Here is an 18,605-nt window from a genome sequence, read left to right as displayed (position 1 = left end):
ATATAAGTATATATTTTTTATTGCAATCGTATAGTCCTTTAGGCTGAAAATAAAAATATGTCGCTAATTATAATTATTTAATAAAAATTAATTGATATTATAGCCTAAATATATGTAAATGATTTTAGAAAATACAATTTTTTTCGTATTTGAACTAAGCACACTAAATAACACAAGTATTTGTTTTTAATATTTTTTTTATTGTTTGAATATTTTGTTTTTATTTTAATAAATAATATACATTAAATAAAATGTTAATCTTCCAGCAGGCAATCAATTTGTTTTTAGATTACAATTCCCTTTAACTTTCAATAACATTTCGTTATACGTGAATATTTTCGGTGATAAAGGTACTTTTATTGTATTTATTCGTAATAAAAAAATATAATTAGCAGCAAAAGAAATAAACATTATTTTAATAATATAGAAAAGCTAATTTAATTTAAATAACCATGCTTATAGATTATTTTTCAACTTGGCTGCTCTAGAATATAGTTCCGTCCAAATCAAAAAATTCAGCATTTAGCTGATTTACTATTTAACGACAGCACCACCATTTCAAAAGTAGCAGTCGGTAGCGTTGTGATATCACTGGCAAAGCTTAAATTGTGGCAGGGATGTTCGAAATTTTATATTCTCAAAATGCTTTTATTGGTACTAATCTAATATAAAAGTTAGAATTTGGTTTCATGGTACACTTCTCTAGGAAGGACTTTTAAAACAACTTTGCGCGTCGTTTTAATTCATTTCGTCTCCATTGTGGTAATCTGTAAAATTCAGCTCTTGTGCATTGCAAAACATGTTCAAATTCTACGTCAGATAAATGTCGCTAAAAATATAGAAGGTAAAAATAACTACATAAATATTTAATACTTTAAGTATACCTCTAAATTGCAGCGGTCCACGTCTGATGGTAGACGATAATTTGTGATGATTAATAAGTGATAAGGATAAATTTTAGCTGGTTCATGCACAAGCATCGAGTGCGCCATATTTGGTAAACTACGTCTTATTAAACCAGCTTGTGGATAATGATAAGAAAGCGCTCCAGAGTATGTACTTGACGCAGGCAATTCACCACCCATCTAAAATTAAAGTTAACACGGTTTTCTAACAATTTTAATTGAGATTTTATTAATAATTTACCAAAGCACGTCGGTCTCCTTCTGTAATGGAATCTACTGATGCTTGAAATATTTTTTAAAATAGAATTAATGTATTTTTTAGATTAATCATATTTTGAATCTACCTTCTGATTTTCCACAGCTTAAATCTGTACTATGTGTTTTATCACCCAATCCTCCATAAGAATAATCCTATATAAATTAAATCAATTTTTATTATAGTTTTTGATTTCATTAAAATTTATTTAAATAAAATATTAAACCGACCATTTGGTAAATTAAATAAATATGTATTTTTTTTATGATATGTGGAAAAATTAAATTAAAATTAGAAAAAAAATTATAGTAATATTTGCAAATCATTAAAGATTATAGTTGTAGTGACGACATGCATTTTATTCATAAAAATAATTTTCATTGAATTAACTAATTATATATGTGAGAAGGTATTTTACACTTAAATATTTTTAAGAAAAGTAATATTATCTAGACCGAACTAGACCAACAATGATAATAATAATAAAGATACTTTATAAGAAAAGAATTATAGAAATGCAAACTGGCTCGCATTTTTATCCTTTAAATAAATAAAGAGTTTGGTCTTTCTAAAGCTATAGTCTTATCCGCTAGTTTTTAGCCACTTTTCAGATTTTTTAAAATTATTGTATTTTGCAAACTGATAGAACTTTTAAATTATTAAAATTCTTATTAAGGAACAATAATATATTGATTCTTTATACATAATCAGTGTTTTGAAAAAATAATGAATAATAAAATGTTAGACTTAAGTTTTATGAATCAAGATGAGTTATAAAAAATCTTACAATTTAACACTTAAAGCAAATACGGAATGAAATTAATGGAATGAAAATGTATTACTATTACATGTGTTGGTTTCGGAATACGGCCTGAAAACATCAAATATAACTTCAAATATTTTACTTTGAACCAAAATATATGAAAAATAATAAATTAAAATTGATTAGAAAATATAAAAGTAAATGTATAAATATTAATATTCAATAGTCTTAAACACATATATGAATTTTATAATCTCATTACGATTATAATGAGATTATTCTTTAGTATCTACTATTTGGTTACATTAAAAGAAAATGTAGTTCTAGTTGATATAAATTTTAAACATATTTTATCATATGATAAATTGTTATATCAGTTGTTCATAATATATCAATATGAATTGTTTAAAGGCGAAAAAGTTATATTATCTATTTCAAGCTCATATTTTATTTTATTTTTTTATTTATTTATATAATATATATAAAAAAATCTATTGTAAATTGAATATAGATTTTTTAAACATTTGTTATAAAGGGTTCTAAATGCATTTTAAAAAGCACACGTTATTTTGCACTGCACTAAATTTCATTTTTAATAGTTGCAAAAATCAGTAATTTTAAATTGAGTATAAAAAGTACTATTAACATACTATCAACAAATAAAAAAACATCTAACTTCGATTTCTATCAGCCTATTAATAATTTTTTATTATAAAATATAAATTTATATGTTCATTTCAATTGTGCTCGCATGCAGAACTAGGTCAATGCATAAACTTTTTTATTAGAGCTTATATATGTTAAAGAATAATTGTTAAATAATTGGATTAACAAAATGAAAATTCTATAAAATAAGTATTAACAACATTTAAAGCGCTTACAATAACTGCACCACCATGTACATTTGCACCGGCGGATGAGGTTGAACTAAAGGTATGAGAACGAGGAGCCAAGCCGTATCCGGGTTTAATTATATGACGCAGTGAGCTCACCACTAACGACACGACGTCGAAATTTGTACATTTTTGCATATTTTTTTAACATTGTGTTGAGTGTTTTAGTTATAATTTATAAGATGATAAGATGAATGAACGAACGTTGATGTTGGAAGTGTGATGAGGTATGACAATTTTGCGGTTTGTATGGATGATTGAATTTATACGTGCATGTTCATAAATGATCGTTATGATTTTATATAAAAAGTTGAATTATTCACCAGGAACCCATATTAATGTTAGTGTAAGTCGGTGTTCATACAGCAAGTACATTAGCAGCAACCAATGGCAATAAACAGCAATTCCAGTACCCAATAATAATAATAAGCAGCAGAAAGTAAAAATAGAAATGTAGGTAAATATTATATTACTTTTATGATCTATACAACTGCGCACATAATTGAGTACTTATATATGAGTAAGTTTAATCTATGACCACCTATACTGAGAGATATTTGTACACATATAACATATATAATTAAATTTTACACAATTGTGTTATTGTTACAATTCTGTTGAAGCATCGTTGAAATGGTTCGGCTAAATATTTCAAAGAACACTCGTTTCTTTAACTTACTGAACTATATCCAGAGCGCATATAAGGCGGCAAGGTTGATGTTTTAAAGCCATATCCAGGCTTTGGTGGCGATCGGTAGGAATGTATTGCTAACAATAATATTTGGTATTGAAATAAAATGATTAAAAATGAAAAACAGAGATAATAATTAACAAAAATCAAGATACAATTATAAATCCATGAAATAATAATAATAAAAAAATATTTTAAAATTGAAATAAAAATTTAAACTAATGGTTATCATCATATAACTTAATTAAAATGTATTATACTGCATACGAAATTTATTATAAAATAAATAAAATTATAAAACAATTGCAGTTAATTTTATTTTTAAATAAATCAAAAATATTTAAAAAATATATTTAACGAATAGCCCTGCATCTTTCTTCATTTTTATACATAAATTATTTTCTTCTGAAATTCTAACCTTTCTTTTTAAGTAACCTAAAATTAGTTTTAATTTTTCTAATATAAAAACATTACATTAAACTAACTGTCTTCTATAGAAGTTTTAAATTTAATTACCGTTGTAACTAGGCGCATTGCCAAGCGATTTACCAAGTGAACCTCTATAGCTGGTTGATCGATCGAACGCTTCATCTTCGTAGAAGGGTTTCTGATGATCCAAATTACGTGATGGCGAGGCACCGATAGGTGATTCGTACCTAAATATAATAAACTTGTGTATAAGATGTATTCCCTATGCAGATTCGAGTATAGATAACTATACCTTAATTTATGAATAGGTTCTTTGGATGCTGATGGTGTACGTGATGCATTTCTTGGATCTAAATTATTTTGCTTCCATTTCCTATATTTTGCATGTTCTTTAAGATCTTTGGCTATCACTGATCCGATATTAGAATTGAGTTTTTCTAATTCTTCAGCTTCTCGTTGTAGTCGTCTGATAGTTTTTGAAAAGTAAAGTTAATGTCTTTTACTTAATAAATTTAAAATAACTTACAATTGAACTTCTCCATTCTTGGTATTATCGACTTCGTCTTCATCTGAAACAGGAACTCCTTTATATGAGTCACTATAACGTCGCCTTCGCTCAGGATCTGTGTAGGGATATGGTGGTGCAGGAAAATCATCTCGCTCAATTTTTGGTTTTTCACCCGGTGGTGGTTTTTTCGCTGCTGGATAATGTGATAATTCAATAGGTTCTTCATTGTTCATACCTGGACTTTTAGGACGTGGCGTTTCTGATCGTATTGCATCAACTAGCACTTTCATAGCACTGCGCGTTCTTGAATGTGGACGCGACGATGGCCTGCTACCAGACACAGAACCACCAGTACTAGTGGCATAAGAAGATGGGCGATGAAAGTGTGGTGATAATGGTGTTTTATCATATGGATCAATTGGCTTCCTAAGATAATGAGGTGCGTCCGTCAAATAACTATACGTATAAATACGTGAAATGTCTTCATATCCAGGCCGACCATATTCCCTCAATATCAAACCAGGACTTACAGTTCGATAGTGCTATAATTGTTATAATATGTTATTAATAAATTTATGCTCATAAATTTGTTTAAATTAGTAAAATATTTAGCACTTTAGCGCCCTTTTAATGTGCAGCGGTATTTATAGGATAAAAATTATGTATTTACGAAAAAAATAATATAAATAAAATGAAATAATAATATAAAATAAAAACAAACCTTGCGGCTAGAGGAATAAAGTGAACCATTAAAACTCGGTGTTCTGGAACGCATGTACTGAAAACAACAACAAAAACCATTGCAAGCTGATAAAGAAGTGAAAACTAAAATGCATAATAATATAGGATAAATCATAAGGTTCTAAAATAGGAGGGATGCCAGTACAGCAGGTGCGGCAGTTTGACAATCATGCGAGCAGGCGAGTGCTCAGTGTGGTTAGTGGCTTTGCGGGTCTTTATTTTCAATATATATATATATATATATGTGTGTGTATATATTTATATAAGGTGTGAATGTGTTGTTCGGTGATAAGTGTATTTATAGCCAAAGAATTGGTGCACCTCGCCATGCCATATAATATTTATGTATATATTTCAATTGAAAAATAACTTACCATTTCACTAAGTGCACTAGAGCTAATGCGATCGCATTCAGTATCTGTAAAATTACCGTTGCTAGTAACACCGGTACCATTTAAAATTATACCAGCTTCCGATGGACCAGGTCCACAACGAGGATGCCAAATTGCACTACCTTGTAGGTACATTTCTTCACCATCACCAAATGGATCACCACACTTTGTGCAACGTGCACATGTTGGATGGAAGTGATGATTATCTCCTGCCTGTAATACTTTTCCGCTTATGAAGCGATTGCAGTAAGCACATTTTACACCAAATGATTTTTGATAACATTTCTCACAATAAGGTACACCATCTTTACCCATATACTCTCCATTTAAAACGGAGTTACAGGATTTACATCGGAAACACCAAACGTGCCATTGACGATCTAAGGCGACCAATGCCTGACCTTCTTTCAAAAGTTCTCCACAACCAGCACAATCGTTCGGATCATAATCTTCTTTAATGCGAGCCCTATCTGAAATCGCATTACTCATCTGCTGATGTGCTGTAGCCCTAGTAGGACTTTCTGCTAACGGTGGTGGCGATGCAGTGCCATCTTTATGTACTATATCATTAGTTTTTTGCACAGGCGATGCAGCAGGACCTGCAACACAGTTTTCGCATAATACTTCCTTGCCAGTATTAGTAACCTAGAAATGAAGAAATTCTTCAGATGCACGCATTATTTAAATAATGTGTATGTGTATGTACTTTGCTTCCAGACTTAAATGGCTTACTGCATTTGGAACACGTAAAACATTTCTGATGATACGTCTTCCCCATAGTTGAGACTACCTCTCCCTCTACATATTGCTGGCAGGCAGCGCATTTTGTTCCGTATAGCCTCTGATAATCAGGAATGCAATAATAAGCACCATCCTTTGTAAAGAAACCGCCTGTAGCTAGTGATTTCTTACACTGGCAGCACTGAAAACATGCCTTGTGAAAGTGTTTATCTGCCACACGTAGAACTTCTCCAGAACATTTTTTGTCGCATTTTGCACAGTAAATTTTTTGTTTTCCTAAAAATAAAACAAATTATTATGTGTATTTTATATAATCGTTAGTTTTCAATGGATTTGCAAAAAAATTTATATCAAAAATTAAATTAAAAAATATGTTCGAAGCCAAAAGACAAAAGTTTTAAAAGAATTTGTAATTTATATTCAAATGTTTGTTTATAAATTATTAATATATTATTCTATATATTGTAACATAATATTATACTAGTAAATATTTTCAATATTTGTTTTTTACTTTACAGTAATTTTATTTTATAACTTATTATTAAATAATAATAGTCGTAACCTTACAAATATGTGGGGTAGAGCACGATCGTTTTTTGCCTCAAACACGTAGTAATTAAAGCAATATTTATATTTATGTTCTATGTAAATATATATATATGAATATGTATTAATTTTTCTAATGTTGTAACACTTAAGCAATTGTATTTTTAATTATTTACATTACATAAGGTATATTTGTATAACAATCAATGAAATAAGTGTATCCTCCATATAGCTTTTGTAATATAAAATAGTTACGAAATGAACCACAAACTAAAGGCAAAGAAAGCATTTAAAAAAAATGAGGAATTATATAATGTATGTATAGGTTATACACATATATATTTTATACAATATAAAATTTTCCAAAATTTTCCAGAAGACTTCATATTGCGATTCTTTCTTCTATTCGAATTATAGGCTAGCAGTTATAATTGTACCTGAAAAAGTCAAACTACTTGAGTAACTGCTTGAGTTCTCTAAGTCAACTAATAACTAATAATAACAAGATAAACAATTCTTTATTAAGTATAATTATATTTTTATTATTACAGAGTTTTATTGCCTCTTCCGTAAAAATACACATTCTCAGGAACCTATTCAATATGTGCATTAGCGCAAGACATTCTAACAGTACATGTGTGGCCGACTCCTCATTTTCATCGCAGAATCTGCAGTTTGTATCTATATGTATACCCAGTCATGTAATTTTATCAATTATACTTATAAAAAGATTTAAATCTAATACTTGTCTTTATTTTGATTCAAGTATAGTCAAGTATAATTTCAAACAATTTAAGAATGAGTACATTCTTTTTTACAAAAAAAAAAAAAGATTTACATATATTCTCATAACTTAATTTATTAAATTTATAAGAATTTAAAGAAATGTAATGAATTCCAAAGCTACTTAAAAACAAATGCACAAGGACGAAGTATCTGTATTTGCTGCAATCGAAAGCCTTGAAAACCTTGTATTGTTCGGCTGAAATGTATGAACCAGTAGTAGTTGTTCGTATCTGATTTTGACCTATATAGAAAGCATACACGAGTACCTCGAGAATACGGAAAGAAACATATTCACCTCTAAAGGTAGATGAAAATAAGTAATAAATAATGCAAACAAATTCTTTGCGAAGTTTGTTTGTTTGGCAATTTTTATTTAAAAGAGCAAAAAATATTATTCATGCTAATTGCATCTAACGATGCGATAATTAAAATTTCGATATTTACAGAAAGAACAGAAAAGAACAAATTTTTAAATTAAAAAGACCTCGAATGGATTTACTGTTAGAATGAATTTTTAGCCGGAATATAAAATTTGCTATGTGTGAATTTGTTCAAAATATGAATAATAGATACAATTGTGGAATATAACATCACCGACCGTACGCTATGCGTACGATGTATGTATATGCATAAAAAGGTAAAATAGAGACATACAGTAAAATCGCATAAAAAGTATCTTGTAGATATATGTTAAAATGAAATGAAAACATGATTTGGTTATATGGACAATGCTGCTTTCCGGTATGGACATGTACATGTGTACTTGTTCTTCTCTCGACACAGCAACTGCAGAAATTTATTGCGTGTGGCAATCCATAAAATTGGACATGTAAAAATTTTATTTCAAATGTTGAGCATGTATTAGAAATATAATTACTCAAATACGTGAAGTCATAAGAAATAATGAGGTCGGCAGAGGTTTGGGTCAGCATGGGAAGTAAATTTAATTACGGGAAACAGTGGCGTAACTACAGGGAAGCAACTGGAAGCAACGCTTTCGGGCCCCCGAATTTAGGGGGCCCCACTATAAATTTTTGTATTCATTGTATTTCTTTTTAATAAATTCTCAAAAGTGGGACGAAACGTTTTTTGTTGGAATAACATCATATTGCATTTTATAAAAGATACGTAAATTTTAAATTTAAAGTACATAATATGTATGTACTTCAAATAAAATATTAAACCTATTTATGAAATAAAAAAGTTTTTCTAAGAAAAATATGTGTCTTGATCGAGAGTTTATATGGAAGCTATATCTAAATTTAAACCCATTTGAAAATAATTTTGTACGTTGTCTTTTGCAAATATCAGTACTGTATACACCATATTCCATTTGAATACCTTTATTAAAAACGGAGAAACCTCATATCCGATTGTTAAGTTTATATCACAGCTACAAGAAATAGACGTCCAATTTTAATCAAATCAAATGGTGAACAGGGTGCGCTCCCGAAAAGTATGTGTATAAAGTTTTATTCGAATAGTTCAAAAGCTGAGAGAGTAGTTTGAACTGTAAAAGTATACTGATATATACTTAATGGTATTTCCGAAGTTTCCTTTAATGCGTTACGAAAATCTTGACAAACCTTATATACCCTTTTTACATTTTTTCGTGTAAAGAGTATAAAAAGGGGGGCCCCTTAGTATGTTGGTAAGGGCCCCTTAGTTAGAGTTTGCTTACAGGCCTAAAAAATATAGTTACGCCACTGACGGGAAACCTATAAAAAGCTTCGTCGGTTAAGAGTTTATCTACACTATAAAATTGTTCGTTATTTTCATATACGAAATGACTGTTTCTGATTTAATAAATTATTGAAACTCAATCTACTATGATCAATTTTATGAACAATTTTCCTTTACCATTTGTGTTATTAGTGCATAACAATATTTTGAAATTTGATCATAAAATATATTGGTACATTTGTACATTTTATTGATTACTTGCTAAAATGTGAAAAGGTATGTATTCAAATAAATATATATATTAGATTTATTAATTTGGACTTTAAGATACTGCTGATGTTACCTTAACTGGTATTCAGCAGATGAAATCTGCCATCTTAATAATAAGTTCATAATAAAAATATATACTGATTATATACAAAATTTATTACTATTTGATTTTAATAAAAATGCATATCTTCGCGATTTTTCGAAAGATATCACGTATATCTATCACACAGAATTAAAGGAATTGCTCCCTTGCGTTAAATACTGAATACGTTTTCATCAATTTACAGATCTTGAAAGAAATATTTACGATAATTACTATGTAATGTAAACACTACAAACTTAACACAGATTATAGTAACGGAGATCGGAGATAATTTGTATAGATAGCAGATTTTGATATATGATTATTGTGAGCATATGATTTTATTGTTTATTGAGTTTAGATTTTAATGAGTTTATTGAAGCATTCTTTTCTGTGATCTAAAAACGTTTAATAAATTAATGTGATAAGAACATATAATTTAAATACAATATATCTTATTAATCAAAAGACTTCAAATCGTTGATTATGATTATATGATCATAGTATCGTACGGTTTGGAATGTCTTAACATATAGCAAACAGTTGCAAATGGAAAGTAAAACAAATAAACAAGTCACCTTAAAATTTTTCGGCAGACATTGTAAAGAACTGTGTTATTTTTAGTAAGTAAAAATATTTTTAAATCTCTCAATCTTAATGTATGATGTAGAGATCTTGTCTATGAAAAATTCAGGAGGAATTTGTTGCTTTGAGACTAAAACAGTTTTTTTTCAGGCAACTACAAGATAAGCATTGGTTGCTTAAAATTGAGATATTACGTTAAAAATAAAAGAGATTTGATGTCCACAATAAAGAAGCGATTAAACCTACAATAGCTTTAATAGAGTCAAAATGTGCAATGAATAATTACATAAAATGAAGATGAGGATAGAGAGATGGAATGAACATTATGGTTGTGCAAGTCATATAAGAATATTTGACGATAATCGTAACCACTAGAGAAAAATAATGGTTCACTGAAACAGGGCAATCCACTTTTTATATACTAAATGAGCCCGTTTTCCATGTGGCAAAATTGAATTCGATGTATAAGGTTATAAACATTCAAAAATTTAAAGAATTCGGGTAGTACACTAAAACTTGAATTGAAATTCTAGCTTAACATTTTTCTACTCTATATTTTATTTTATTACTAAGTCAAGAGGTCAATTGAAAAAATTTCATTTAACACAAGACTTGAACTTATCAAATAAATGTTCGTTCTTTATAGGTTGAAAATTTATAGAATTACTTGAAATTCTATAATCCCCAAAACAAAATTAAAAATAAATTTTAATTTTAAAGAAAATTTAAATGTTTAAATATTCAAATTATTTTATTAATTTTACTTTATCTTTTGTAGTCGTCACTGTTTTAAATGACGTCATTTCTAAATACAGTCCATTTTTTTTTAATTTAAAATTCAAGGTTTGTATAAAAACAGGTTAAATAGAAATAATGAATTTACAAATAATTTCATGTTTAAAATTCAAATACGATTTTTATTTAAATATGAGATGTGTTGTATTTTAAATAATCACAAAATGTTACAACACAAACTTTGTTTGATGTATTAAAAAACAGTATTTTTTAAACTTTAGTTGTTTTTTAAAAATGTTAAATAAGTTTACAATTAAATTACAGTTACATCATTTTAAAATTTAATTTATTCATTTTTCTTTCTGCGCAAATCTCAGAATAAACTTAATATGGTATATGCTTTTTGCCGTCAGCCGGCATCATTATTATGATATTATTGCAGGTTTTTTATCTCGCTACATACTAAAATAACAAGGGAAGGCTTTTGCTAAATCAAACTTTGGGGTGAAATGTGCTTGATTATTGTGTCAAAATCTGTTGGTAAGGAGAACCAACAGATGATGTTTCAATGAAATTTTTAAATTTCATAAAATAAAGCAATGCTTTATTACGCAGTTTTCATATCTATTTATTTTGAGAACGAAACGTAACATCATATACAAAGATGAATATTATATAAATTTTCAATTGAGCAGAGATAAAATATGTGTAATTTTAAGTATAAAAGTCATGATGTTTAATTTGCATACATACAAATTATTTACTTTAAATTATTATTTGCATAAGGCGACCTTTTGAACAAAATGTTCAGTATAATTTTAAGAACAGTTAGATCAATTTATTATAAGATTTTTTTTTAAATCAAATTTAAAATAAATTAAAAATATTAACATAATATTTTATAAATTAAATAATGTATCATCAATAAAAAACTTCCGTAAGAATGATTATTATAGCAATTACCAACACTGCAAATAAATTATGGTTTGAACGTTAAAGTACTGAAAAAAATTTAATATTTTTAGAGTTACAAATACAAAGTTATATATATAATTAATTAAATTACATTTCTGTAATTTAAAATTACTGCAATGTAAATTACTAAAATTAAAATGTTATTTTAAAATTACTTAAAAATTTAAAATAAGCTAAGTTAAAATATTGAATTTTATTATATTAAATATTATAAGTATTTTAATTTTAATTTCGTTATTGTTTATTGAAAGTTGTTATAATTAATTACCAAAAAGAAAAAAAAATTGTTCCATCAACAATTATTATGTAATGGAAAATAAAGGTTAAAAATAAAATGCACTATCATACTTAAAAACATTTTTAAATTACATTGGAGATTAGAAAATATTTGAATATAAAATATAATAATTTTTTTACGAAAGTTTACAACATTACAATTTCATGAAAGTTAATTTAAATTTCCCAATTCCGTTTTACTCTATTATTGAGCAAAACTCTATTATTGAAAGTATTATAGAAGTATAAAAATTGTAAAAACACTCAATTTATTACAAACAGTTTGGACCCTTTATTGATAGCACATGATATTTGATAAGAATTTTATTGGTTTGTGCCGCTATCTTACATTATAATTCTCACCTTTCAATGTTTTATTAAACTTAATGTTTAATGTTAATAAAAAGTAAAAAGTAAAGTTATTGATTTTTAATTAAAAATATTATGTTAAATACACATAACCAGCATGGTAGTTTTGCGAAATGAAAAATGAATTGAAAATATAAATTTACGTAACTATTTGTATTATTAGTGTTTTTTTTTTAAACTAACAATGATACTATAAGTAATAATTATAACACCATACCATTTATCATTATGTTCGATATTGTATAATGTTGAGTTCACAATAATAATCATCTTTTAGTAAACACATATATGTGCATTAGAAGTCATATATATACCGCTCAATTGAAATTGGAGCACTTCACCTTTCAGCAAAAAATTAAAAAATTTCAACATTTAGATTTAAAAAAAAAATAAAAAAAAATATGAAAAATTTAAATGTCGTCAAAAAACATTTTGACATTTGTATTAATTTGTTTTTGTGATTTAAAACTTTTGTGTCTAAATAATGATAAAAACATTCTAATTGGTCTTATTATTTACTTCTTCTTTTTCTTCTTCTTGAGTTAGTGCTATTACGTACTTTTACTCTATAATGGCTGGGGGGATTATCACTACCCCACACTAGGCTTTAACTAGGCTAAGAAATCAAATCATTTATTTGTCTTTTAGTTGATAAATCAGCTTATTTTCCTGAGAATCCAGAAGTGGACTTGAGGATTGTTAGTGCGGGGTTAAGTAGCGTATCAATTTCAGTGAATAATTTTAGAGCTCTGTCTCTGATATATTTTTTCACTGAGTCAATCCTAAGATCTCTATGTACGTCTGTTAATCTAATATACCATGGAATTTTAAACAGTCTTCTTAAAGCCAGGTTTTGAGCTATCTGTAATTGCTTTAAGGTAGTATTTGAGGCTTTGCTATATGTAACACATCCGTACAGTAGTGCTGGTCTAATTACTTGCGTATAAAGTAACTTTTTGTTTTTAAAGTTGAAGTGATAATTATTAAATAGCGGCTTTAATAAATGTAGAATCTTAGAGCAGGTATTCCGTTTGTATTTCAAATGTTTAAGCCAATTGAACCGTTTGTCAAAAGTGACCCCCAGATATTTTATGCTATCCTCCCACCATATCTCCGTGTCACAAACGTTCACTCTTAGAGGATGCTGTCTTCTTCTTCTTGGTTTAGTTAATGTATTTCAAGTTCAAAATGTATGTATTATAGTATTATAATATTCTTATTATTTCTGCGCAAAAAATATATATTATTACAGATCAATTAATTTACATTGTATATTTTGTATCTGTCAAACTATAAAAACTGTTTTTAAAATTGTATTAAACGAAATATTTTAATAAATTATTTTTCTTTCAGAAAACTTCATAATCTTTATTTGACTTCTTAAAACAGTATATCTGGGATCTGTTCAGATATTTCCTCAAACTTTTAGTATGTTTTAGTTACAATTTATTTTATTTTCGACTATTGGAAGGGTTCCTTATATTGGATACATACGACAGTTTTAGAAGTAATTTTAGCTGTCAAAAATTACTAGCAGAAAAATTTGAAATGACAGTTTAAATTAAAATCAAAATTCTCGTGTGAATCTAGTATTAACTATAACGCAATCCATTTTCTCGTACATATATTTATGTTTTTTTAGTTATGTCTGGAGGCTTGAAATATATGCTTTAACGTTAAGTTTTTAACCATACGTAATTATACAATGTCAGTATATGATATTCATCGGGACAGAAAATTACACCTCTTTGTGTGTTTGTTAATATTCATATTGTTTTTAATGTTTATTTTCTTTTTATTTTCTCACTTGGTCGAAGTGATTTTACAATTCTAATGTATATTATTATTTTTTCTTCTATATGAATGTTCCAAATGAATCTTTAATCTAAGTTGTGTTCCAAGATATTTAACTTTTTCATTTTATTCTACTTAACAAATTTAGTATATAAAATTCATTAGAATAGTTTTCTAACTATAAAATCTATAATAATACAATAAAAAATACCGTTATTAAAACGTTTACGAGCTTTTAACTTTCTTGACAATTTAAAATATATGTAACTATTGTATGCTAATAAAAATTAAATTCAAATAAAGTTATAATATGATTTCAATAGTTTAAAAATTTTAGGTTTTTCATATTTTTCAACACTGGTTACCAGTAGTCACAGTTACCAGTAAATCAACTAATTTCTTAACAGTTGCGCTTAAATTATAAAACCTACTGTGATTTGAAGAAATTTTATTTGAATAGAATCTTGAACTAAATTAATACTAAAAATAAGGTTAGCAGAAAAATGTAAAACACTTTAATGAAGAGGTTTTTATACATACATACTATGTACTGGTATTAAAAAAGAGGTAATAGCAAGCAAGCAAGCAACATTTGATTGCCTTATAAGATTGTGCAAAGGCACTCGTGGTTTTTTCTTTCAGTACTTAACCGTATTGAGTGTATTTGAGCACACCATACAATAAAAATGTCTTTATATATTTATATGTGTATGCTTATAATTATTGATAAGACACGACTTGAATAATAAGTACAACAATGACGTATCCATATATATATAGGTATTGATAACTATTATGCAATAATTTTAAACGTATATGCATATATAATTAATTTGTAGCAGTTAAAGCTATTGAATTATGTATTCTTATATCATCCATAGTAGTTATATGTCCATTTAATAAATGTAAACAAAACTAAATATTCTTTATTTAAATATCATGAAGTGGTTAGAAACCTGCAACAAAATTACTACATATGATTTCCATTGTAGTTTTCATTTTATAAAGAATTGACATAACTTTAGAGGTCACTTTTACAAAACGATGATGTCATTGTTAGCATGAAAGCATCATTAACAAACAATCACTTCGTCGCTGGAGCTTCGTATTTGTTGCTAGTAGAGTTTGTGGAGTGTTTATTTAAGCATAAAATTTTTTTATACAAAATTACTTTTATTTTATCATTTAAAAAATATTTCAAATGGAGAAATTTGAAATTATTTTATAAAACTTACAAAATGAAATTAAATTCTTTAAAAAATTTAGGAATGAACAGGGCAAAAAAATTTTTTAATTACGATTTCATTCCCCCGTTTTATTTGGTTAATCAGCAAGCTAATTATAGAAATTTTTTTTTATTATCACTCCAGGTATTAAAATAAACATGATAACTTTTTATTTTTTCTTTTAAATAAATTCGTTGAAAAAATTGCCTCTCTTCATTAATTGTTGTAATGAAAAATTTAGTAGTAATATCACTTCATTAGGCTTTTATACAATTCATAAAAATGTTCATTTCATAAAATATTACACACTATAACACTATAGTATAAAGTAATGTACTTTATTTAGTATTTAATGCTTTTTTTAAATTGTACTAAAATGTTTATATTTTATTATTTTCAATCATTACATTTTACCGGGAAGACTCGAGGAAATAGCATGGCTGTGAACGATAGCAGCAAAAGTATTTCCCATCAACATTGTGGCTAATGTTTTTTCGCTTGCAAAATTTACACAGGTGAAGTGAAATGTAAAAGGTCTGTTAACTATTGCCTATCTATGGTATGCAACAAAAAACAGAAAGAGAACAAAGTGAAAGACACATTAATTGCTTTTGCTTATTACATTATTACGATGCGTTTTTGCTCTGCATACCCATACGAATTGTTTTGATTTTTTGTTTCCCATAACTTTCAAAAGATATAAATTCAAAGTAACGCCTTCAAAAGCTCTTAATTTTTAAATAAGAAATATCCGCTTCACATAATTACTCGATATACAAAAGTATTATGCTCATGGATATTTTTATATGTGTATTTTCCGAAGTCTATGTTTGTTACTGTTTAAAAATAGAATTTAATTAAGTAGAAGAAGAGTCAAGTGCAGTTGTGACCCACATTCAACTCGTAGTAGCTGCTTCACTCCTACGGGATATGAGATGCACTAATCTATTAAAATCGAGAGCCAACAAACGAAACGGAAAACAGTTTCATTTTCATTAGAGCATTAATTTCGGCAAAACGCAGAGATGTGTAATATAATACAATTTATTTATATTAATGCTCTTCTTGTTTCGTATATAAATATAATAAAATGGGATATCCATTTAAAATATTAATAATTCTCAAAGTACGGGTTATAACGGCAAGTAAAATTGCAGTAAACGGTAAATGTTGTAAAAAAGTTCAACCAACGTACATTCAATCGATGGTGATATCATTCTTCGAATTTCGAACTTACCAAAACACAATTATTCTAACTAGAATTCTACTCAATAAGAAAAACTAAAACAGGGAGTGGACTTTTTTTATGCTTTGCATGTATGTTTGCGCAAGAGGGTTGCCTTCGAATACTTCATGCACTGCTTCAAAAATTGACAAAATAAATGCCGAAATAAAATACTAAGAGACAAATTATTCAATTGATTACTGTTTTATATAATTGTTTACAAATCCTTTTATATCGGCAAATAATATAACAATTAAATCTTGATGAACTGCTGACGTTCATTGGCCAAAACACAATTATTTATCAAATTTTCTTTTAAAAGTCTTCTTACCCATTTTATTTTTAACACAACACTAACACCAATACTTCTTCAAATATATTCCTTTATGAGTGTGAGTATCTTGTACAATTCTCGATTCCAATTCGCACTATCTTTGCCACCTTAGTTCAGTGATAGATATATGTAGATATGTCTTTATATATCTATTCAAATATATATTTTAAAATTTTCGTAATTGAACTAAGAAATTTTACAATTGTATCAAGTACACATTATAATTGCATATTATTTATTTAATAATTTCACATAAAATCATTGAAAACGACACCTTATTTTTTTTTGGGAAAAACGCACCGTTAGAAGACCTTTGCGATCGAGAGGAAAAATAGCACTGCTGAGCATCTTAATCGAATAATTTTGTCGTGCACAGAGTATTCACACAGATACTCACCAACACAAATGTTCTGTGTACAGTAACTTCTGCGCTGCAACATACAAAATGTACGCCGTTCGCAAAACGAACTTCTACAAAAAGTAGTAAAAATCAAACTCTTATTTATTTAACCGATTCGAAAATTGCATGACAGAACTGAATACCATTTAAAAAGCTTACATATACCGTTTCAAAAATTATAACAAATATAATGATATATTGATATTTTTTCGCTGTTACTTAAATATCTATATAATACCTTTAAACAAATTGGAACAATAATTAATTAATTTTTATGTAGAAAAATTTTTATTGTATTAATTTTATCTTCCCTTTTTTTCTAATTTTTATACATTTACGATTTCTATAAGCTAATATCAATTTTTAAAATGAAATTTTATACAATTAATTTCATTTTATGAAAAATAAAACTAAGTCATGATCAATTATTAATTTAAGCCCTCTTATTTAAAAAAACACGTTTATTTGGTAACCAGTGATAACATCAAACATGAAACCCGATACCCTGATACCCTAGTAGCTGAGGCTACTAGACGCGGCCAAGAACGATTCACGTCTAAAATGGCCAAATAAGTAAGAAAGTGAGAAAAAATAAAAAAATATTAAAATCGAATAAAAGTAAATTTAAAAATGCATAACTTATAGGTAAGTACCTATGTAGGTGAGAACCTACGTTTCGGAGGTGAACGTCCATTCAAATCAATAAATGGCACTCACCGTACACTTAACGTTGCGATCAAGGATGTTTGTTTATAGAAACTATATATGCATAACTAAATGGAATCAGTCGTCATACAAAATATAGAATGCAACTATTATTCATCAAAAATTGGTTACATAGTTGTTGTTGTTGTTCTAACCCGCCGGGACCTGAAAACAGATAACATGAAAGGTTGGGGAGGGTTACATAGTAATAAGTTACACTGTTGCACAAATATATGAAGACACCAGACGTGAGAACCAACTTTGAGGTGTGTTACTATTAATTTAAATACCATAT

At 27.5% G+C, this 18,605-nt stretch overlaps 1 protein-coding gene across 8 annotated transcripts; it reads right to left on the bottom strand.

Annotated features, from left to right (window-relative positions):
* Window positions 1-179: 179 nt before the first annotated feature.
* LOC119683230 (actin-binding LIM protein 3) lies at window positions 180-17,396 on the bottom strand. 8 transcript variants are annotated; one of them, XM_038096862.1, is made up of 12 exons: window positions 17,203-17,396; window positions 6,285-6,595; window positions 5,561-6,223; window positions 5,167-5,223; window positions 4,464-4,987; window positions 4,230-4,403; window positions 4,025-4,164; window positions 3,497-3,585; window positions 1,250-1,316; window positions 1,147-1,187; window positions 885-1,085; window positions 180-829 (listed from the first exon to the last, which is right to left on the bottom strand). In XM_038096862.1, the coding sequence occupies exons 1-12, from the start codon at window positions 17,204-17,206 to the stop codon at window positions 716-718; spliced, it is 2,385 nt and encodes a 794-aa protein (XP_037952790.1). In that variant the 5' UTR covers window positions 17,207-17,396; the 3' UTR covers window positions 180-715. The 8 variants fall into 8 exon arrangements, with proteins under 8 accessions (XP_037952790.1, XP_037952789.1, XP_037952792.1 ...); XM_038096861.1 differs by lacking the exon at window positions 17,203-17,396 and adding an exon at window positions 12,844-12,996; XM_038096864.1 differs by lacking the exon at window positions 17,203-17,396 and adding an exon at window positions 12,844-12,996 and having other exon boundaries at window positions 1,147-1,181.
* Between the last annotated feature and the right edge of the window lie 1,209 nt (window positions 17,397-18,605).

Source organism: Teleopsis dalmanni, chromosome 2, assembly GCF_002237135.1.
Source record: "Teleopsis dalmanni isolate 2A chromosome 2, ASM223713v2, whole genome shotgun sequence".
Lineage (NCBI taxonomy): Eukaryota > Metazoa > Arthropoda > Insecta > Diptera > Diopsidae > Teleopsis > Teleopsis dalmanni.
The sequence above is the reverse complement of the archived record's forward strand: the minus strand, read 5'-3'. Positions and strand labels throughout refer to the sequence as shown.

Bases quoted from the DNA above. Each gene is read 5' to 3' on its own strand.
- LOC119683230 (XM_038096861.1), bottom strand. The intron at 6,224-6,284 runs GTACATACACAT...CTTCATTTCTAG, and splicing joins CATTTAAGTCTGGAAGCAAA to GTTACTAATACTGGCAAGGA. The intron at 4,165-4,229 runs GTATAGTTATCT...TATTATATTTAG, and splicing joins GAACCTATTCATAAATTAAG to GTACGAATCACCTATCGGTG.